Source organism: Rhinolophus sinicus, chromosome 2, assembly GCF_057876585.1.
Source record: "Rhinolophus sinicus isolate RSI-liver-muscle chromosome 2, RSI-T2T, whole genome shotgun sequence".
In the NCBI taxonomy this organism is placed as follows: Eukaryota; Metazoa; Chordata; class Mammalia; order Chiroptera; family Rhinolophidae; genus Rhinolophus; species Rhinolophus sinicus.
The window spans coordinates 76103298-76128000 of record NC_142502.1 but is presented as its reverse complement, the minus strand read 5'-3'; the positions used below and the strand labels follow the sequence as shown (position 1 = coordinate 76128000).

The following is a 24703-nucleotide window of genomic DNA, read 5'->3' as shown; positions in this document are numbered from 1 at the left end:
CAATATTTTTAGAACTCTGGAAATTAGCCAAAAACTTGCAACATTCAAAAAATGTATTCAAGAACAACATTCTCAATAAGAAACGAGAGCTATCTGGCCTATTAACTTGTCCGATTTACATCCCTCTCTCCTCAACACAATGGTAGGCTTGAAAACCAACAGCTTCATAATCACAAGTGCAAACTAGCAGTCTAGCAACCATTGGAGGAGGAAGAATGTGTTTGGGGATCAATAAAAGTCTCATTCCCAGAGAACTGTCATTATTTTACCTGACTGGTAGTTAGTTGGAAACCTCTACTCATAGAGCTTGTCTTTATTTGACCTGACTTGCTGAGTAAGAATAGCCTTTACGCCATCATTTGCTGAAAATAGTTAATAGCAAGTGTGTAACATTGCAGCTACCCAATACAACAATTACAATTAGGGTAAATGAAAGGAGACCAAATAATTTTTAAAGGAAAAATTGGGAAAGGAGATGTCCATTGAAAGCATTAGAAAGCTCCAACATACTTGTGGGAATCGAGACACCTGTGTGTATACATAGGGCTTTGTAGAAGCTCAGAAAACATCTGAAAAGGTCCTAAGCTCATTGCTCTGGCCACCTTTGAAGCTCTGAACAAGCATAAAGTGAAGGCTAAGGAAAGTTGTAAACTGCCTGCCTGAGGCAATCTCTAACATGCACACATAGTTCCTCAGCAGAGGCTGGGATGCTTACAGGTCAAAGGCACTTAACTGTTCAACCATCAGCTGACCACTAAACTGAGCAGAGACTCCAGTGGTCACACATTGAAGAGTGCACACTTTATGAAATTAGTTCAGGAAAGTGACTAAGCAAACAAACAGCAGCAACAATAGCAGCAAAAATAACAAACAGCAATAATGGCAAAACCACTAATGGGTGGAGAATAATCTGGTTCCCAGAGTTGCTATGTCATATTATTTTAAATGTCCACTTTTCAATTAAGAAATTACAAGATATGCAAAGAAACTAAGTATCACCCATATGCAGAGAAAAGAGCAGTCAATAGAAACTATTTCTGAGGAAATCTAGACATTAGACTTACTTGACAAAAACTTTAAATCAGCTATTTAAAATATTTTCAAATAACTAAAGGAAACTGTCTAGTGAACTAAAGTTAAGTATAAAAATGATGTCTCACCAAATGGAAAATACTAACAAGTAGATAAGGATTATTAAGAAGTAGCAAATCAAAATTTTGCAGTTGGAAAACAGCAGATTTGAGGTGACAGAAGAAAGAATCAGAGTACTTGAAGATAAGTCAATTGGAATGGTTTAATATGAAGAACAGGAAAAAACAGAATGAAGAAAAATGAACAGAACCTCAGAGACCTATGTGATACCATCAAGCATACCAACATAAACATAATAGGAGTCTCAGAAGAAGAGGACAGAAAGAAAGGGACCAGAAGCTCTGCAGAAGCTGATGAGGGTGTGTGTGTGTGTGTGTGTGTGTGTGTGTGTGTGTGTGTGTGTGTAGTGAAAATGAGGCTCCAATGTTACCTTCTCTTTTTTCATCATACCAGACAAGAGGTGAGAGGTTTATTATTGAGAGAAACTGAGCCAGAGAACCTCTAGCTTGGACATAAGCAGGATAGTGAGTAAGAAAGAGGCATGGCACCAAAAACAAAGGGATAAACTAAAATTTATACAGAACTGTGGGATCTCCATACACCCACCCTGCTTCCAGAATGCCTTCAGACAGATGAATACTATTTTCCTGTAAGAAAGAGGTAAATAGAAAGATTCTATTCTGTTCTAAAGTTAGAAATAGAAGGACTCTTATTTGGAGAAATGTCCATAGAGAAATTATCTCCCTACATTAACATTTGAGAGGCTCAAATGAAATCTGCCAGTTGATCATGCTATACAGTAAAGTTGGTTCATTGGCAAACTGTGTCAGCATACATAAAGTTTGCAACCAAAGTTTCAGTGCTTTATTCTAAATATAGATGGACTACAATGAATCACCAGAAAATAGAACATAGCTTTCAACATGGAAGAGAGAGGCCAAACTATCAAACAGGAAAAATTAACCTAGATGAAATGGAGACATTCAAGGATGCAGAAAATACCATTTAAAAGCCCACCTAATTGATAATATCAGAGATTTAAAATGCTGAATTGAAGATATTTTGAAGAAGAGAACAAAAGAGAATTTTGGAAATAAAAAATTAACAAAAATTGATGTTGAATAGAGGGATTGGAAAATGAATCAAGGAAATATCCCAGAAAGTAGAATAAATAAGGAGATGGAAAAATATGAGAAAATGTAAAACACAAACAAACAAGCAAAAAAACTATATTGTTAATGTAGGAGTTAAACAATTGTTTAAAAGAGGAACTCCTGAATGAGGGGATAAGGGAAAATGATATGGAGAAAATAACAATGGTAAAAAAAACTCACAAAAAAATTTTTTCAGTATGCACAGCCCATATTGAAATATGTGCTCAATAGAATGAATGGAAGAAAAAAAACAGGAAATAATACATCAAATTTTAGAACATTTGAGATAAAGATATGATCCTAAAAGCATCAAGGTGAAGAGTGGGATGAAAGAGGCAGGAAATTGGAAGCAAAGTGGAGACACAAGTTTTTGCATGTGCTGGTGGTTAGGGGACCTGCTATGTGGGTTGAGGTTTCCTTTTTAAAAGTTGTTTTGATGCAGTGTCATGATTTTTTTTATAAATATGCAATAACACATAGAAAAATAAAAGTCATTTTGATGCAACTCACTAGTTCAAAATTTCCACTTGGAAGTTTACGTTTTGGTGTCACCTCTCACCTCTACCTGTGTCCATTTTCTAAGTTTATAGATAGTTCTACAGAGAAATGGCAGACATCAAAGCCTGGTTGTTTTGTTTATTTTTTTAATGAACAACATTACTTAAATCAGCACAGTAATAGTTAGTATAAAATTTAGTGACTTTCCAGAGAAAATACAATTTTAGAAGTTTTATTTTGATGCAATGGAAAACAAATATTTTACTAATTACTTGCTCACTAAAGAGGGCATGCAATAAAGTTGGTTGCCTCTTTTTGATATGTCCTCAAAGAAGATAAAACTAGAGCACACACACACACACACAATATATATATATATATATATATATTGTGTGTGTGTGTGTGGTGTGTGTGTGTGCGTGTGTGTGTGTGTGTGTTTAACTGAGTAAGTAAATAAGAACTTTAGTCCAGCATAGCTTTTTAATATTTTTTCCTGATTTCCCTACCAACATGTAACTTTGTCTCTAACACAAAAAGTAAAACTAAAATTTAAGAATTCTCCATGACAGTTTGGTTGTCAGTTTGAGTAGTTAGTTGTCAGTTTCAGTAGACCTCAGTGTAATATTTGAAGTTAGCGGTTGTTATCTCAATGCATGGTGTTTTCATTTATATAAACAACTTCTGGCTATGTTAGTCTGTAAGAGAATTCTTGCCTACTATTCTTCATGATTTTTTAAAAGAAAAGTAAAATTCACCTTGCAGTTTTTACATACAGTGCAGATAAATTTAAAAGTCAGCTTGGAGGAAAGTATTTCTCCTTGTTTTCCAATGAGAGTCTAAATAGGATATATGTTCATTGTGAGTTTTTTTCCCTGAGTTTCTTCATGGGTCTTAAATTGATACTAGGAATTCAGAATTAGGAACTCATTAGCAAAAGCTTAATATGATAAGGTTTCTTCTTTGGAAAATGTACATTTAATTGTTAGCAATGTCCTTTTTTATGCTTTGTACTTCTCTATATTGACAAAACTGAAAGGTACCATTTATTTCCTTCATTAACCTCTACTGTGTGCCCAATTGCAGAGAATTCTGAGATTCTCCTCTGTTGGAATGTCCTGTGGAGTAAGGCCATACCACTATATAGCACTATATAACTTGCTTGCTTTCACATATCCTATATGTGTTGCTTTCACATACACCATACCAGAGAATTTATAAAAAGGGAAAGAACAAAAATAAAAACTACATAGGTAATGTAGGTATGCTGCTTCCACATATCCACTAGGAAGATTACTATAAAAATACGTACTGAAGTATATAAACCCACTGAGAAAAATATACTGAGATATTGTGTTACATAGAACTTTATACCTACATTTTCTTTCCTTGCCATCTTCAGGTTTCCCACAATATTTCTTTGTTTTCCTCCCACAGTAAGATATTTCCCAAAGGCCTTCCTGAAGAGTATGCCATAGCAGCCATTTTTCGTGTACGGAGAAGCACCAAAAAGGAACGGTGGTTTCTATGGCAGGTTTTAAACCAGCAGAATATGCCTCAGGTAAGGAACCTTAGTTGTACTTAAGTCAGGTGAATCTTGGAACTGTGTGCATAAATTTGGGAGCAGATCTAGTATCCAAATATTCTATTTTTTAGAGGTTTCATCAATAGGAAAATTCAAGAATTCTCATAGCTAGGATCATCTTGCTGATATCTATAATATGAGACTCTGGAGGGTGAGGCAATATTAGCTTTTCTTTTACTTCTAGTTAGTGACAAAGATTAGAGATTTAAAAAGCATAATTCCTATTCTCAGGAGCATAAAGTATAAGAGTGTTATCAAACTCAGATTTGGCTACATGCTGCTCATAAACCAATGATGGAGAGACAAGGGTTGGTGGAGAAAAAGGTAGGTTTATTCAAAATGCCAGCTTTCTGGGAAGATGGCGGACATTGTTTCAAAGACTACCCTCCCCCTTCCTAGAACAGTCAAGGAGTTTTACAGGTACACAAAAAAAAGCAGAACAAAGGAAAGGGAGAGTTTGTTATATGACTCGTCTGGGACAACATTTACTAGGGTCCAGTCTGTTCCTCCATGGTTATCTGGAACCTGGTCATAGGGGTGATTCATATGCCATCTGATGGAAAATGGCAGTCCAGAATTGCAGCCTGGTTGCCAGTGGCTGGATGGCTGAGGGCTGATTCAGTTTCTTTCAAGTTAGTGTTTTGCCAATTAACCAGATTAATGAGGTATACATGTAGCCTCAGGAAAACACAGTTATTGAATCAGGTAAGAGGGGAAGGAAGCAAAGAAAAGAATAAAAAAATAAAAATAAGCTAGATTGTTCAATCTTGAAAAATATACTATCACCCTTACAAGGGATTGTCATCTAGGAAAACAATATACTAGAACATAATCACAGCGTGACAAGCGCAGTGGTAGAGGTAAGCTCTGAGTTGGTAGGCACTATGGGAGCATAGAAAGGACAGCTCCCCAAAATCAGGTATGGAAGAACAGGAATCTAGAAATACTTGTTGAAGAGATGGTATTTGGGCATAAGGAGGGGTTACAGGTACTCCGGTGAGGGGAGATGAACCTCAGTATTCCTTATTGGCACCATACATTTGGGTTTACATATATATATATATATATATATATATATATATATATATATATATATATATATATCCATTGGAATGGTTTTTTTGTTTTTGTTTTTTTAAGGAGGGCACAGCTCACAGTGGCCCATGTGGGGATCAAACTGGCAACCTTGGTGTTATTAGCACCGTGCTCCAACCAAATGAGCCAACCGGCCACCCCTCATTGGTTTTAATCTGTTAATATAGCACAATTTTGTGATGCAAAGACGAACCAAACTGAAAGAGTATCTCCTCTATGAAAATGCATTTTCTCTGCCCCATGCAAATCCTCAAGAACTTGATATTGGTTTCCATGCTAAGAGAAGTGGTCATATTTGTATTCTTTTAAAAATTAGTAGCATTTAACTCTTAAATTACTCATACAGACATATATATATTCTTAGATGTTTTCTCAAGAAAGGAGCATATTATATGCACCAGAATACCGTATGGTTTTAAACCATTTTGTAGCTGGATACTTGCTGTTCTTTAATGTTGACAAATCTGGAGGACACAGGTGTCATCTAAAACATTTTACTAAATGCTTCAGTTATACTTAGATGAGTCTTGAGTTTTTATGTATATGCTTTAATAATTTCAAACATTGATTTTAAAATATTTAAAGATAATTTGCGTTTTTGCAGGTTTCAATAGTGGTTGATGGTGGAAAGAAAGTCGTGGAATTTATGTTCCGAGCTGCTGAGGGAGATGTGTTGAACTACGTTTTTAAAAATCGAGAACTCCGTTCTTTGTTTGACCGTCAGCGGCATAAACTTGGAATCAGTGTACAATCTCGGGGCATTTCACTCTATATGGATTGTAATTTAATTGCAAGCAGGCAGACTGATGAAAAGGAGGCGGTGGACTTTCAAGGAAGGACTGTTATTGCTGCACGAGCTTCAGATGGCAAGCCTGTAGATGTGAGTTATCAGTGATGTTGGTTGTGAATAGAACTAGTCAAATTTCTAAATTAAAACAACGTATCTTATTTAAAACTTCTTCCTTTAATTACTATATAATACCTTGGCTTCTCAACACTGTTTAAATTAATTTGTCATCAGATGTGTGAAGGATAGCTATGTATCTCTAACTCTATTTTCACATATATTATCTTCTATCTGTTTTCACCCATTTTTTTTCCATCCTGTGAATTTAAAAGAACTAGGTCATGCTTTAAAAACATAAGGTTATTAAAATTGAGTTTTAGTAAAAGTGAAAATATACTACCAAAAGCAAGCTTGGTCTAAACTCATTATGTTTTTAATAGGAAGGGCTGGAAAAAGTTGAGTTATAAATAGTTCCAGATTATCTGGTGTTTTCATTCAAGAACAATAGGTTATTTATTCATCCCCATTATAGCAACTGCTTTGTGTTGTAGACTATTTTTTCGTAAGCTTACAATGATTTTTCAGGGTTCTAATGGACTAAAACATGGCCACTAATTGTATCAGTAGGTCATTCAGATGAAAACAATTGGATAGTAAAACGCTTTCAGATGAAAAGATCCTTTAAAAATTACATTTGATGCTCAGATGATAAAGATTTATTATTGACTTCCCAAAAGAAAAAGGCCTATAATGTTAAAGAAAGTGAGACATAGCTAAGTTTGATGACTGAACATTTTCTTGTGGATGGAATGATGGGAAAACCTGTAAAAATAATCTGAATGCAGGTCACCAATAGGAATTGCTATTGCTGTTAACTGAAAGCACTTAACAGTTTAATTTTATTTCAACAGTACAACTCTGTGCAAATACATACTTGGCAAGCTCATTTTATACATACACACACACATATACATTTTTTCAATAAAATATTATTTTTGAATTGTCTTCTCTTAGAGATAGTGAACAAATCAGTGAGAGAATACCGTAACTAGGGCTCAGTGATAATCAGGAAAATAGGACAGAGCAGAAGCCAATCCTGGGGAGAAGACATGGCATAAGTGAGCTAGCTTGGGGGGGTCAGACAGATGTGATTGTAAATCATACCTCATCTACTTAACTGTTATGATCTACTAATTTATCTTGTTAGTTGCTAATTTATCTGAGACTCTGTATCCTCAATTAAAAATAGTATTGATAGAGTTTCTCATTATAATTGTATAGAATATGTGCCTAGCACATGGTTGATTCTCTGTAAATTCATTTATTTATTCAGGGCCAGACATGGCATTTAATCAACAGTGGCATAAGAGAGTGGGAAAAAGAAAAAAAGAAACCTTCTGTTCCAGCTCTCAAAGATCTGGGAGCCTAATGGAAAGATTAAATTATATGTCAGAAAATGGTGCCTACCAATAATAACGGTATTAATTGTAACAACTATACTAGACAGACCTATCAGAAAGATGTCTCCAAAGGCAAGGAAGGAAATGAAGACCAGCAGCTAGAACAACAGAGACTTCCAGCAGTAGATAGAATACAGGTATATGGGACGTCAGCTTCAGGAATTCTAGCAACAGTGTTAGGGAGTGGCAGTCATACCTGCTGCAAGTACTGGAGCTTGGAACTAGAATTTGGTCTTTATAGGACTAGTGAGAGCCAAGCGGACTGTGGTTCCAGGGGAACTGGAAGAACCAAAGAGTACACTGAGGTAAATTTCTAACCTTTGGGGAAGAGACAGCTATGCGAGAGGAACAAATTATTGCAAGAACTGGGTTTAGGCTCAAGGCTTACCCTCTGAAGGTTGAGTGTGTGTCCTGTGTCTCATTAACTTCTCACCCAAGGAAAGAATCAATCCCAGAAACTGAGGCTAAAGAATATAGGTGTGTCCTTATAAAACGACATAATGTGAAAATCATAGTGTTATAATACTTATGTAGTTTAATATGGAATCAACTCATTTGAGGATAAAATTAAAGATATATCACAATGATGCAACTTTTTAAGGAGATAGTCACTGTTTAAGTTAAACAAACAAATAAAATACATAGTATTTTATTTTTTAAAGATTCTTGGTCCTACTAAAACTTTAAGTGACTTAAGTTTTCATTATCTCCTTACAAGCTCTATGATTCCGTAAGGTTTGCCATAATGTGAAAATGTTTTATTTATACAGAATTTATGTTATTGAAAAAAATGTAATGATTGGGTTTTATTTTATATATACTAGCCGTGTGCTTTTGTGAAAGATAGGTGATAAATCTTATATAAAGTATTTTTTTTTAACAAACAAAATGTGTGACAAGAGTTAGTAAAAGACTCAGCCCTAAACAGTCCCATTCTAAAGCACTGTGTCAAGGAAGGATTCTAAATTAAGTAATAAATAACAAAAGCGTGATTAAACTAGGCTGATGGTAGTTTCAATGTCATGGGTAGTTGATTAGGTTCTAATCCATCAAAAACTGATCATCTATCTTCAGTTGAGCAAATTAATTCATATGAAGGGCTTAGCACAGTGGATAGTACATAATAGAATCTCAATGTTTATTGGCTATTTTGATAACAGTGACGATAAGTTTTAGTTAAAAACAATATTAATTAATTGGTGTCCCCATTCTTCATTCTACATAATGAGTATGTTACTGCCTGGTATTTCATTATACTATGTAAGACAGTGTATTTAAACTTTATAAATAAAAATTAACTTTAATAACCTTTCAAAAAGTTATAGAAAAGCAATCATTTTTCATTTTATCTCAGAATTTTGCATTGGCTGCAAATCTTAGGTTGCACATGTATTCATAAGATGTCTGGAGTTCTTAATGCTTCCTATGAGCTGAAATGATTTTGTTCATCTCAGTGTAGACTAATAGTTATAGCTTTTTATTTTTTGCTTATCTGGTGTTGGGTTAGGGATTTAGAACTAACTGCTTTCTATTATCATAGGATTAATTATTATATTACAGTTGGGCCTTTTCGTAGAAAGTACTTATTGACCTCAAAGTAATTCATAATCTAGCTGTTATTTTGGGAGACAAAGAAGTGGAGAGAGGCAGAGAGAGAAAGGCAGGGAGGAGGAGGGGGTGAGGAGAAGGTTGTTCCTGACCTATTTTATATGTAAAATCATCATCTGGTTAATTATTAAGTTAATTTTTCAACCACAAACTAATTTAAAATAGCCTATTTAAGCACTAGCATTGAAATTTTATTACTAGTCTGTATTATTTACTTGCTCTTATATGGATGTTTGATCTTTCATTTAAAGGCATGATTGTATTTTCCTTGAAATATTTTTAATTTCATGTCCAAATGCCAAAAAAATGTGAATCTGCTGAGCAAATAAAAGGAATCAATTAGTTTTGTAAAAAGTTGTGAGTCCTCCTTAAGACTATGCCAATATAATATAAAATCCATAGGTAGTAGAATATATGAAAAATAGATAATCACTAAATACCTTTTTTTTTTCTTAGTGGGAAGTGAGCATCTGTTTCCATGCCTCAAATACATAGGTCTGAAACTACAGAGAAAGCCTTTTCCATCATGTGGTCATACCTTTGACTCTGTTTTTTTCCACAAATTTTTATTATGAAATAGTCTTCATTTTGTGGTCATATACTTTATTGTAGTGCATAACAATACCTCTCTTTAATTAAATACTTCTTTTATTTTTTATGTTTTGAAACAACTAACCAAAGTTTGCAGTTGCTTTCATTACCTGATTTCCTTTATATGTAGATTCATCTCAACAACTGACTATATGTCTAGTTCTCAAAAGGTCCATAAAATCATGATAAAAAATTAATAAAAATATTAAAAATGCCTACCAGTAATTTATTTTTATTAGATTCTTTTTCTTACCAGCTAAATTACCATAGTTCTTAAGTGCCTAAATGTGATTTTCAAACAAACTAATGATATATTTTATTACTAATTTTTTAATAGATTGAACTTCACCAACTTAAAATCTATTGTAACTCAAACTTCATAGTTCAAGAAACTTGTTGTGAAATATCAGATACTAAGGTAAGTTAATTTTCTTGGAACATGAAGAATGTAGAATGTCAGTTGCCTAGTCTGTAGAGTTCAAATGTAGGGAAGCACCGAATATTTTCTGTTGAAGCCAGGTGAGTAATTTGTTCCAAGTAAGAGATCCCTCTTAGAGCTCCCCCATAGTTTCTTTTCAAAATGTTAATCCCCATGTTTTGTCCTGTTCTTTGGGAATGATGTCTTCACTTTGGGCGCAACATAAATAAAGGAGAATTTATGCCTTTTCCCCTAAACTATGTTCCAAAAGTAGCATCATCATTTTCCAGTTACAGGGGTTTTAAATTTGTGATCATACCTTATTCTCACTCATATCCTTCTTCTAGCCTGTCTCCAATCCTGGACAGTTTTCCTTTGTGATAGATTTTTCATCTGCATCTTCCTTTTTCCTGTTACTGCCATGGTCTACTTTTGCCTCATTCCTGGATTGTTGCATTGTTGCGTCAACTACCTTCCCTGTCTCTGGACCTTTTGCATTCCAGTATTTCCAGAATAAGTCTCTGAATTACTGCTTTGTATGTTTTTTTTTTACTTTATTTTAATAAACATTTATTATTCAAAAACAATGATCTTGTAGACATTGTGCTAAAGAACAAGGCCAACAGACATGAATAAGGCACGTTCCCTGCCCTCTATTCATCTCTTTCTCTAAGCTTTAGGTCATTCAGGGTTGTCAATAAAATATGCATCCAGTTTCTTAGCCTCTCATTCTTAATACCCACAACCTTACCACACAACTATTATTTTCTTGTACCCATCTTCCATTCCAAAAAATTCTGAATTCAGTACTTTATCTTTCATTGTGATGGTCATGTGTGCCATCTTATATCATTAGATGTAGTTGTATTTGTTTTTAATTTATTCAACTGCATTTTAAACTCATTGAGAGGAGTTATACTTTTATACTCTTTTTAAAAAAAATTCCTTGTGCTTTGTTTGTAGAAGGTAGTCAAAATATTGTTTCATGACTTGTTGCCTTATCAACTACTAAAGGAGATAGATGGGACAAAAAGATGTTTGAAAGGGACAAATTCTAAAAAGGCTTACAGAAAGAACACATGAAAAGTAAAAGGTGAAAATGTTTTTCTTTGTATCTTAGATTTCCAAGAAAGTCTATACTTACCATCAAAAAATTATATGGAAATTTTATCCGTAGTTTAGTAATTCAATAATATTTTTAGCTTCTATCACTCACTATGGGTGGGAGATAATAATGTGACCAAAGCATAGCTAAGTCTTTCAAATTTTTATGTTTTGCTTATGTAACTTGATTTTATAAAGTATGTCTCCAACCCATTGTATGGCTTTTATTCCAAGTAAAATGAAAGCCAGCCAAATGTCTTTTTATAAATATCTAAAAAGATAATTTAGAATGCCAACCTACAGACTTGAAATACCTAGATTTCCTAGAGCCATACATTTAAATCTTGAAGATGTAATTTCTCTAAAAGTTTTTTAAAATAATTATGCTTTTTTTGAAGTAAGAGCTCTTAAAATAATAATTTTCTGTGATTGAAATGTAACATAATGATGTTTCTATATATCCAAATACTATATTCTTGACCAATAGGTACTACTCTGTTCCATCACATCATGAACATTTTCAACTAGAATTATGAGAAAACTGTTTAAGGAATTAGGGGTGATACATTTGATAGAGTAGTTTGAGCATTAAAAGCAGTGACATAACCTCACAAATTATGAAAAAAAAATTAATCGTGTTATAAAAATATTATTTAGGAGTTAGTTTTAAAGAATAGAATATAAAGTAGGAATTCATCTCTAACTATGGGGGAAAATAACAAAAGACTACTCATTTTCCTGCTAGTAATTATTTGGAGGGACCTCACCAATCTGTTAATAATGAACAGACAATGGAAATATGCTACAGTTTATAAATGGGAATGTATAGTTTGTAAGATAGATAATTATATAAAAACTATTTAAGTACATCTACTATAATTCTGATATCAACTGTTTTTTTTAAATGTGTTGAATTCAGAAAATTTTAATGTACTTCTTTGAAAATCTAATTTTGTCTTGGAATTTCAAATCAGATATGTTTTTGTTATTAATATTTTGTAGCACATTTCAAAGGTGAAATTGATTCAAGGTAATCTATAAACATACTTCTTTGCTTCTATTTCTGTTTCTGAAGCAGTCAATGTTCATAACTAGAGACATAGAATGAAGAACAAATATAAACAGAAGGAGAAAATCAGAAACATTTGCTGAAAATAAATGAGAAATGTGATTAAAATTTTGAAGGCCAATTAATTAAATGTGTCAAATCAAAACCAGAGGTTTCTACAAGGGTAGAAATCCTTACTTGTATATTTTATGTTCCCTCGAGGCACTTTTTAGAGAGAGTGGACAATTTTATAGTGAAGCCTCAGACATACTTTTAAAATCACTTAAATCCTTAATTTAATACAGTGAGTCAGTTATCCAGAGCAAAATTGTGAACTCTAACTGGGTCTTGGTTATCTTGGGAAGCCATGGAGTTAGGAACTGGCTGGAACATTATTTCAAAACATATGAGATAAGTGGACTGTTTTGGTGATAATCTTTTTTTTTTTTTTTTTTTTGTGATAATCTTGTTTCATTCTGATGTGACTTTTAGACTTGTAGATGTGGAAACTTATTGAGATAACTAAATACTTAATCATTAAACCTGAAAAGAGTCAATGTGATGGAACTGAGGAGACAGGAAATTAGTCACAGTATTTCTGGGTGCTATTTTTCTTATAATATTTATTGTTGTTCTCACAAGAATTAGAGTACTATCCATTTTTCAAAATATATATTTTTTTAAAGTTACATATATTTGTGAGAGAAAACTTGGAAAATACAACCAAATTCAGAGATGAAACCATGATCTCACCACAGTAAATAACCACTGACAATTTTTTAGTGTTATATCCTGGCAATATTTTCCCATGCATATATAATTTATAGTATACAAAGTATTGTGTGAACCTTTTTTCCTAGCTTGCAAATTCAGAGTTTTTGAAATTGCAAATTCATGAAATCGCAAATTCAGAGTTACAAATCATGGTGAGGAAGGAGCCTGGTAAATGATATGAGAGGAAAGGATGAATTTATATCCTCTTTAGACTCTCCATCTGAATTGAATTTTTGAAAGAAAATAAAGTTCATTGCTTTGTAAACAAATTTCTCTTCATGTTGTCCCACATATTCTGAACCCACTGGATAAGTATAAAATTTGCCGCTTTTGTCTCACAGTGGAGACTTTTAATAACTTTAAAGGACAATAGGCTGGAATAAGATATACTTTAATTAAATATATAGCATCTGACAATGTAAAAAGAATTTGTTTTGTCCTTTTATATGACTTTATATTCATGTTATTGAAGTAAGTGATTTTTTAAGAGTTCAAATCACATTATTTTATTTTAAATTTGGTCCCCAAACATATACAGATGTTTATTATAGAAATAATTTTATTGTAACAATGCAATTATTTCAAATGTGTGTTATTACTGTGCTTGTCATAAAGTCATCTGTAATAGCTTTAGAATGTCTCACCAAACTCAACGTTTTAATACATTTCTAGTGTGTTGTCAGTGTAATAAAACACATAGGAGGCTTAGTGAAAGAGCAAGGGCATTATAAACTTTCACATACTTGTGTAAGCTTTTGGTTATTTAGAAGGTAGTTCTTACAGGTAACCCCAGCAATCCCTAGTTTGGTGGGAGCCAGTGTTTGGAATGTCAGAATGTTTGGAGTTTACTCTATTTCCTAATGCCTCGTTTTGGATTTTAGTGCCCAGAGCAGAAAGGCTTTGGAAGGACCGCACCATTATCTCTCCCCGCCCATGCCAGTAAAATGTCTGCCTATCTGCCAGCAAAGCAGGAACTTACAGACCAGTGCCAGTGCATTCCAAATAAGGTATGCTCATTTTAATCTATGCCCACTGCAAAGCCACTCCACCTGGTGAGCCAGGCCCCTTGCACATGGCTCGGTGCACAGAACGTGTCATACCTTAAGTGCTGCTTGAATCAAATGCCTAAGCCACCCAGTCACTGGGGTGGGTTAAGAGAAGAGGATTGGGGATAGGATAGCATTTCCTGGATTTTATCTGGATAGTTCCTAGCCCATCTGAACTTTTTTTTGGGCTGTGAGTTAGCATGAGTAATAAGATGAAGGAAGGAACTACCTATATAACAGACAAGTATTGAGCACTTAACATGTGCCAAGAATAGGCTTCAATTCTGGGAATTCAAAATTGAGGGAAACAGTGTTTGCTCTTCAAAACATATACAAAGACACTCTACATGGTTTTTCTTTGTTGTGTGGAGACTATTTAATCAGTATCCCCAAATATCCAAACCGGCCATCCCCATCTGCCATAAATTATATAGGAAATAGGCAGAGGGCCTCTGTTATTACTCAAAGAATTTATTTCACTCACACCATTGTGGTCCCCTAGTCAAGAAGACTGGGCCCATGGACCTACATGAACTTCTTTTGTGAATGTTAATGGCAGTCATGAGGCCTGTGCTAAAAGGAGGCTGAGCCATCTCATGATGGCTTCCCTCTATGCCCATACCTGAGGAAAAGAATGAGGAAAGGAAAACCTGCCGCAGTACCAGCAACAGGATGTTCCCGAGCACTGTGATTTAATACTTACCCTTAGATGTAACACAGCCTGCTGCCACTTCCCTCCTGGCTGGAGCAGTGGGAACGGGGTGAGGTGAAAGTTGAGAGGAAACTTACAGTCCTCTAGTGGCTAATCCTGTATAGTAAGCTCCACTGAAAAGGCAGGTACAGGTGCAGGATCACCTGTACCTGGAGAAGCACAGGTCCCGATCCATGGAAGTCCTCATGGCAGAGGCAGTGAGGGAGAGTAGGGGTCCTCACGGAAAAGGGAAGGAAGGCGTCCAGCAGAGGGCCCAGTGTCAGCTCAGAGGGTAGCAAAGCTTTATGTTAACGATTGTCAAAATCGTATTTATAAACTATGTGTCTTTAGCTCGATGTGATTGAATGTTTGATACCACAGAAATTCGTTTTTGCTCAGGGAGAAGCAGGACTACCGGGAGCGGCGGGCTCGCCAGGTCAGAAAGGAGATAAAGGAGAACTGGTAAGACACCACCCAACTCTGTCAGAATATGAGTGGATATGTTTGAAAGTGACTTAAAAATGTGCCCATCTCATTTTTCTCTGTCTCATACAAATACACATTTCTGTTAAAGGCTATCAAGGGCTATGTTTAAATGCTGATCACTGAAATAAGGAAGACATCAGCATTCAAGTCTGCTTTTGAGTTACAAGCACTTTTGAGTGTTTCCCCCAAAATAAGACCTAGCCGGATCATCAGCTTTTGGAGCAAAAAATTAATATAAGGCCCAGTCTTATTTTACTATAAGACCGGGAATTAATATCATATCATATCACATCACATCACATCATATCATACCGGGTCTTATATTAATTTTTGCTCCAAAAGACACATTAGAGCTGATGGTCCAACTAGGTCTTATTTTCGGGGAAACATGGTATTAGAAGTCTGGTCTAAAATTTGAAAAGCTCTGGAAACCCAAATCTTTGTATATACCTGTAAACTGTTAGAAAAATGAAAAGCAGTAAAGTTTAGTTTTTAGTTGTACTTTAGCCTTCTTTAGCATTTTCTTCTTTCCATACTTGAACTCTTGCTTCTCTTTTCTGCTGATATGTACCCACTAAAAATTCTTCCTTAAATTAATAAATTTATACCCCTTTCACCCTTTTCTCTCACCTCTCCCACACCCCACTTCTGGCAACCATCAATCTGTTCTCTGTACCTGTGGGCTAGTTTTCAGATTCCACATGAAAGAGAGATCATACAGTCTTTGCCTTTTTTTTTTTTTTGTATGACTTATTTTGCTTAACATAATGCCCGCTAGCCTATCCATGTTTTCACAAATGGCAAGATTTTATTGTTTTATTGCTGAATAGTATTCCATATTATATACAGACACAATGGAATATTTTAAATACCACAGTTTCTTTATCCATTCATCCATCAATAGACAGTTGCATTGTTTCCCTATCTTGGCTATTTTAAATAATGCTGCAACGAACATGGGGGTACACATATCCTTTGGAGGTAGTGTTTTCATTTTCTTTGGATAAATACTCAGAAGTAGAGTTGCTATATCATATACAGTTCTATTTTTAATTTTATGAGGAGCCTCCATACTATTTTCCATAGTTGCAGCATCAATTTACAATCCCACCAACAGAGCATAAGTGTTCCCTTTTCTCCACATCCTCGCGAACACTTGTATTGCCTGTCTTTTTGATAATAGGCTTTCTAACAGGTATGAGGTGATATATCCCTGTGGTTATAATTTTCATTTCTCTAATTATTAATGATGTTGAAAATCTTTTTATGTACCTGTTGGCCATCCGTAGGTCTTCTTTGTCTATTCAGATCTCCTGACCATTTTTAAATCAGATCATTTTTTTGTTTTGCTATTGAATTGCATAAGTTTTGTTGTTGTTGTTGTTGTTGTTATTTTTAACCTATTTCAGATATTAGCCCCTTATCAGATATATGATTTACAAATATTTTATCCCATTCATGAGGTTGCCTTTTCAGTTTGTTAATGGTTTCCTTGCTGTACAGAGGCTTTTTAGTATGATACAGTCACACTTATTTATTTTTGCTTTTGTTGCTTTTGCTTTTGGCATCACAGTCAAAAAATTATCTTCAAGACCTGTGTCAAGGAACTTATTGCCTATGTTTTCTTCTAGGAGTTTTGGTTTCATGTCTTACGTTCAAATCTTTATTTTGAGTTAATTTTTGTTTATGGTGTAAGATAATGGTCAAATTTTATTCTCTTGCGTATGGCTGTCCATTTTTTCCAACACATCTTATTGGAAAAACTGTCATTCCACATTGTATATTCTTGGTTCCTTGGTTGTAAATTAACTGACCATATATGCAGGGGTTTATGTCTGGGCTCTCTTTTACGTTCCATTAATCAATGTAGTTTTATGCCAATACAATACCATTTAATTACTATAGCTTTGTGAAATAGTTTGAAATCAAGGAGTGTGATACTTCCAGTTTTGTTCTTCTTTGAAGATTGCTGTGGCTATTTGGGGTTCCTTGTGGTTCCATACTAATTTTATAATTATTTCTTCTATTATTTTAAAAAGTGCATTGGGATTTTGATAGGGATTGCATTGAATCTGTAGATTACTTTGGGTAATATGGACATTTTAACAATATTGATTCCAGTCCATGAGCATGGAATATCTTTCCATTTTATCTTCTTCGGTTTCTTTCACTAATGTCTTATAGTTTTCAATATACATGTCTTTCACCTCCTTGGTTAAACTTATTTCTAGGTATTTTATTATTTTTAATACAGTTGTAAATGAGGTTGTTTTCTTTATGTCTCGGTCTGATAGTTTATTGTTAACATATAGAAACTCAACATATTTCTATGTATTGATTTTATATTCTGCAATTTTACTGAATTAGCTTATTAGTTCCAACAATTTTTTTAATGGGGTCTTTAGGGCTTTTTATATATAATATCCTGTTATCTGCTAATAGTGACAGTTTTACTGCTTCCTTTTTAATTTGGATAACTTTTATTTCTTTTTCTTGCCTAATTGCTCTTGCTATGACTTTCAATGGTATGTTAAACAGAAGTAGTAAGAGTGGGCATTCTTGCTTCATTCCTGATCTTAGAGGAAACAGCTTTTTGTTTCTTACTATTGATTATGATGTTAGCTGTGAGCTTGTCGTATGCAACCTGTATTAGGTTGAGGTATGTTCTTTCTATACCCACTTTGTTGAGAATTTTTTTCATAAATGGATGTTGAATTTTGTCAAACGCTTTTTTGGCATCTATTCAGATGATCATGAGGTTTTTCTCCTTCATTTTAATAATGTGATGTATCATGTTGACTGATTTGCAGATGTGCAACCATCCTTGCATCCCTGGAATAAATCCTACTTGATCATGGTTTATGATCTTTTTAATGTATTGTTGAATTTGGTTTGCTAATATTAATATTTTGTTGAGGATTTTTGCATCTATGTTCATCAGGGATGTTAGCCTGTAATTTTTTTTTTTTTTTTCTTTTCTTGTGGCATCCATGTGTTGTTTTTGTATCAGGGTAATGCTAGCCTCATAAAATGAATTTGGAAGACTCTCTTTCTCTTCTGTTTTTTGGAAGAGTTTGAGAATGATTGATATTAATTCTTCTTTGAATGTTCGGTAGAACGCACCAGTGAAGCCATCTGGCCTTATACTTTTGTTTGTTGGGAGATTTTTAATTATAGATTTAGTCACCTCACTAGTAACCAGTCTGTTCAGATTTTTTTATTTTATCATGCTTCAGTTTTGGTAGGTTGTATGTTTCTAGGAATTTATCCATCTCTTTTAGGTTGCTCAATTTGTTTGTGTGATTGTTCACGGTAGTCTCTTATGATCCTTTGTAATTCTGTGGTATCAGTTGCAGCATCTTCTCTTTCATTTCTGATTTTATTTATTTGAGTCCTCTCTCTTTTTCATTAGTGAATCCAGCTAAAGACTTGTCTATTTTGTTTATGTTTTCAAAGAACGAGCTCTTTGTTCATTGATCTTCTCTATTGCCTTTTTAGTCTCTATTTTATTTATTTCTGTTCTAATATTTGCTATTTCCTTCCTTCTACTAACTTCGGGATTCCTTTGTTCTTCTTTTTCTAATTTTATGAGGTGTAAAGTTAGATTGTTTATTTGAGATTTTTCTTGTTTCTTGAGGTAGGCATTTATCGCTGTGAACTTCCCCCTTAGAAATGTTTTTGCTGCATCCCACAAATTTTGGTATTTATATTTCCACTTTTATTTTTTTGTCTCAATGTATTTTTTTATTTCTTTTGATTTTTTCTTATTTCTTTTTATTTTCTTATTTCTTTTTTTTTCTTATTTCTTTTTGTTTCTTTTGATTTTTTCATTGTTTGTTCAGCAGCATGTTGTTTAATCTTCACATATTTGTGAATTTCCTAGTTTTTTTTATGTGTGTAATTAATTTCTAGGTTTATACTGTTGTGGTTAGAAAAGATGCTTGATGAGGTTTTCTTAGCTCCCTACCCTTTATTTAAAGACCTCATCTTTGTTGAATACCTTCTTTGTGTAGGACACGTTGCTGGGTATCACATGGGATTGAAAGAATAGGATTCATTTCCTATTTTCAAGGATTTTACATCTGGAAGTGGGTAGAGGGACATTAGTTGGCCAGACATGTTAGGTAGGGAGAGTTGCAGATGTCCTGAGAAAATGGCCTGTGGAGACTAGGAAGAGAGTTTTATGGAGGAGATGGAGAGTAAGCTGGATCTCTACAGATCTAATTCTGGGCAATATCCATGCTTAAAGATATGCCTTTTCCTTCTCCCTGCTCATCTCAAAACTTAACTGCTCTGTTTCCCATTCTTAGTGTTATATCTTTTGTGAGCTAACTAGATAAATTAATTTGTGCTAAAGTTAGGAGATGATTGTTTTTATTATATTTCCAGAGTGAAACTGTTTTAAATTCCTTTCATGCCTTAACTTGGAAGTCTAAATCTAGTTGGACTCCTTATTTTAAAAGGTAGGAGACTGATGTCTGAGTAATGACTGATCCCTCCAAGTTGCCCAGCAAGCCTTGACAAAGCCAGTCACAGTAACTTGACTCTCACAGGAAAGTCTTCCCATTGTAGCTTGCATGGAAACTTCAGGTACCTTACCAGGTACTTGAGAAGTAATTTTTGAAGTAGGACAGAACATTTATTTTTGCTTTTTAAAATCACATTACTTAGGATACCTTTGCTTTCTTTTTCTTAAGTAAATAGGTTTTAATATTTTTAAATGTAATAACATCAGTCAAATCCAATTTTCATCACAAAATTATTGCTAATCTGTAGTAGTATTTTTGAAGTATTATCTATAAACATGCCAACTACTTATGACAGTTTTGAATTTGACTTTATCAGTTTAGGACATTAACGTCTTAAAAGAAATTGGCCACTTAGCTTTTGTCTTTGGGATTAATTCTTCCACATTTAGAGGGCACCATACAAGGAGTTCAAATACAAAATTATTAATATATAATGAAACATATAATATTAAGAGCAAATCTAAATCCTGAGAGAAGTTTCAGGAAAATTCCATTGTTTTATACTACCTTAGCTATGTTCTGAAAACAATTGTTTACAATTGTTGATGTTTTCTTTATCACGAGCTATTTTGGGCTCTTTTTAAATGTCTCTCTAAAAAAACATATCTACATAATTGGACAGATTTATTAAAATCATTTTGGCCATAATCTATAAGTGGTATATGTATACATATGTGTAAATACACTTACATCCATGTACTATTATATAAATATATATGATATATGTGTTAACTCATTTTTAGGTAAGTCCTATGTGAAAGAATTTTTATCTTTATTCTTGCCTTCCCCTCCCCCTTTTATTCTTTGCAGAAAATGAGAAATTGTATCATGGAACTTGTTTTGTTCAGGGGATAGCTTCTGGGAGGACAGAATTATGAGTCTCCATAGTTTTGTCAACATGTATTTGCTAGAGGGTTTCGATTACAGTCTTTAATCGCTACAGAATATATGATAAAAAGCCACTGTGATATTAAAAGAGTGCCCCTCTCAGTGTCCCCACCCTGACAGCTGACAAAGCAATTCCTTCTTTGTAAACATAATGTTCTAACTCTCTGGTAGCTATGGATTGGTGTGTGTGTGTAGCTAATTTTTTACCTTGTCCCTGGAATGTACCTTATAATTGAACTGCCTGGCCATAGGTGTTCTGTGTTAGAGAATGCAGTCACACAAGCACTGGTCTGCAGCTTATTGGGCCATATTGGCAGTGCTTGCACCAGTGTGAGCTGTCTTCACACTCATTAGGACAAAGTCCAAGGCAAGATGTGCTAACAGTGTTTCTTAACAAAAATGAGTACACCCAACAAATAATATGTTGCATTCTAAATAATGGGAAGATGTTTGTAACGCACTTTGTCTTTTTTTTCAGTTACAATTGACATTAAATATTATTTTATATTAGTTTCAGGTGTACCACATAGTAGTTAGGGATTTATATAATTTCAGGAGTGATTTCCACCCAATAAGTCCAGTACGCACCTAGCACCATATATAGTTATTACAGTATTATTAACTATGTTTCCTATGCTGTACTTTATATCCCCATGACAGTCTTTTGACTGTCAGTTCGTACTTCTTAATCCCTTCATCTTTTTCACCCAGTCCCCCAACACCCCTCCCATCTGGCAACTATCAGTTTGTTCTCTGTATCTTGAGTCTGTTTCTGTTTTGTTTGTTTTTTTGTTTTTTCAGATTCTACATAAAAGTGAAATCATATGGTGTTTGTCTTTCTCTGTCTGACTTATTTCACTTAGCATAATACCCTCTAGGTCTATCCATGTTGTTGCAAATGGTAAGATCTTATTCTTTTTTTATAGCTGAGTAATACTCTATTGTATATATGTACCATCTCTTCTTTATCCAATTGTCTATTAAGGGCACTTAGGTTGCTTCCATATCTTAGCTATTATAAATATAGCTGCAGTGAATATAAGGATGCATATATCTTTTTGAATTAGTGTTTTGGATTTCTTTGGATAAATACCCTCAAGTGGAATTGCTGAGTCATAAGGTAATTCTATTTTTTAGATTTTTGAGGAAACTCCATACTCTTTTCCATAGTGGCTTTACCATTTTGCAGTCCCACAAACAATGCATGAGGGTTTCTTTTTCGCAATCTGCTAGCCAACAATTGTTGCTTGTTGATTTATTAATAATGGTCATTCTGAAAAATGTCAAGTGATATTTTATTGTGGTTTTAATTTGCATTTCTCTGATGATTATTGACATTGAGCATCTTTTCATATGTCTATTGGCCATGTGTATGTCCTTTTTGGAGAAATGTCTGTTCAGGTCCTTTGCCCATTTTTTGATTGGATTGTGGGTTTTTTTGGTGTTAAGTTGTTGAATTCAGTTTGCTAATATTTTGTTGAGGATTTTTATGTTAATTAGGGATACTGGCCTATAGTTTTCTTTTTTGTAATGTTTTTGTTGGGTTTTGGAATCAGGGTAATGCTGGCCTTGTAAAATGAGCTTGGAAGCCTTCCATCTTTTTCAATTTTTTTGGAACAGTTTTAGAAAGATAGGTATTAATTCTTCTAATGTTTGGTAAAATTCACCTGAAAGCCATCCAGTCCAGGACTTTTGTTCACTGGGTTTTTTTTTTGTTTGTTTGTTTTAACTCCTTCAATTTCATTAGTAGTAATTGGTCTATTCAGATTTTCTTGTTGACTCAGTCTTGGAAGATTGTATGTTTCTAGAAATTTATCCATTTCTTCCAAATTGTCCAATTTACTGGCCTGTAATTGTTTGTAATACATTTTTAGAATCCTTTGTATTTCTGTGGTACCAATTGTCACTTCTCATATTTAATTCCTGACTTTATTTAGTCCTCTCTCTTTTTTTCTTGATGAGTCTTGTTAAAGGTTTATAAATTTTCTTTATCTTTTCAAAGAGCCAGCTCTTTGTTTCATTGATCTTTTATATTATTTTTTATAGACTCTGTTTTATTTATTTCTACTCTGATCTTTATTATTTCCTTTTTCCTACTCCCTTTGGGCTTTGTTTGTTGTTCTTTTTCTAGTTCCTTTAAATGTAAAGTTAGATTGCTTTTTGAGATTTTTCTTGTTTCTTGACTAGGCCTGTATTTCTATGAATTTCCCTCTTAGAACTGCTTTTGCTGTATGCCATAGATTTTGGTCATTGTGTTTTCACTTTCATTTGTCTCGAGGTATCTTTGGATTTCTTCCTTGAACTTGTTAATCCATTTATTGTTTAGTAGCATGTTATTTAGCCTCCATGTATTTGTGAGGTTTTTTGTTTTGTTTTGTTTTGTTTTCAGTTTTCTTATTGTGATTGATTTCTAGTTTCATACTTTGTGGTTGGAGAAGATGTGTGGTATGATTTCAGTCTTCTTAAATTTATGGAGACTTGCTCTGTGGCCTAACGTGGTAAATCCTGGAAAATGTTCCATGTGCGCTTAAAAGAATGTATATTCTGCTGCTTTGAGGTGAAATGCTCTAAATACATCAGTTAAATCCATCTGGACTATTATGGCATTTAAAGCTGCTATTTCCATGTTGATTTTCTGTCTGTATGACCTATCCACTAATGTTAATGGGGTGTTAAATGCCCCTACAATTGCTGTATGACTGTCAATCTCTCACTTTATGTCCACTAATATTTGCTTTATGAATTTAGGTGTTCCTAAATTTGCTTGTAATATCATTATATGAAAACTTAAAACAATTAGACAATATCTGTTTCTAAGGATTACTTCAATCAAATTGAATATATAAATTGTAATTGCAATAGCTTGTATTTATTGAGTGCTTACCATGTACGATGCACTGGGGAGAATGTTATAGATATGTTATCTTTCTGATCCTTACAACTCTTCATGGTGGGTGTCAGTATTACTATTTTACAGAAGGCAAAATTGAGGTTTAGAGAGGTTAAATTATTGCTCAAGGCCACGCAATAAATAGTCAAGCTGGGATCTGAATCTAGGCCTCTTAATTCCAGTGTCCTTCTCTTAACCAGTGTGCATTGTATGAATTTTGAAGTTTGCTCTATATTTTAAAAGTACTTCAGTATTATTTATTTATTTATCATGGTATTTCCACTTAGTATCTTATTTTACCTTTATAACCTGATAAAAATGTCAAGCTAATATTTTTAACTTCATTTGGAAACTGAGATAACCATGCATAAATAAAATGATGTCCAGAGGTAACAGAATTAAGAGGACTCATATAGTGGAAAGGTCTCTGGGTTAATCCCAACTCTTCTCAGGTTAGCAGTGTGAACTTGGCCCAGCCACCTGTTTTCCCCAGGCTTCATTTCCTTCATTTGTAAAGGTGGGTGTATCATCTATTAGTTCTATGCACATCATAAGGCTGACACAAAAGTGCTTTGAAAAGGCATATGTGCCTTAATTTTCAGTGATTGTGATATGATACACATTAACATTTCTTAACTTGAATTTCCTGTTGTTTGATTTACAAATTGTATCAATTTAAGATTCTTGGCATATGAAGAAATTTCACACATCAGATTTAGAAAGGGTTAAATACTTTAAAAATATTCTTATCCCTTTTAAAAAGCATGTATGTGTCAGAAGTATGGTCCTAATTATTATGAAAAGTATTAAGCACATATTAAAATCATTAAATCAACCTTAAATCATTTTTTTAAAAGATTAAGTATTGAGTCATTCTTGTTAGGGCATATATCTTAAGAACTCATTTTCTTGTGCATATCGTTTGATTATAAGTAGGTGTCTCCTAATTTTACATCTACATA

General features: G+C 33.8%; 1 protein-coding gene across 1 annotated transcript in view; it reads left to right on the top strand.

Moving 5' to 3' along the window:
• Positions 1-24703, top strand: part of COL19A1 (collagen type XIX alpha 1 chain) — a 314159-nt gene that overhangs the window by 45458 nt on the left and 243998 nt on the right. Inside the window, exons 5-9 of the mRNA XM_019749266.3 lie at positions 4179-4302; positions 6026-6301; positions 10205-10285; positions 14093-14218; positions 15348-15410. Coding sequence (XP_019604825.3) covers positions 4179-4302; positions 6026-6301; positions 10205-10285; positions 14093-14218; positions 15348-15410 — 670 coding nt within the window. The remainder of the gene's footprint in view (positions 1-4178; positions 4303-6025; positions 6302-10204; positions 10286-14092; positions 14219-15347; positions 15411-24703) is intronic.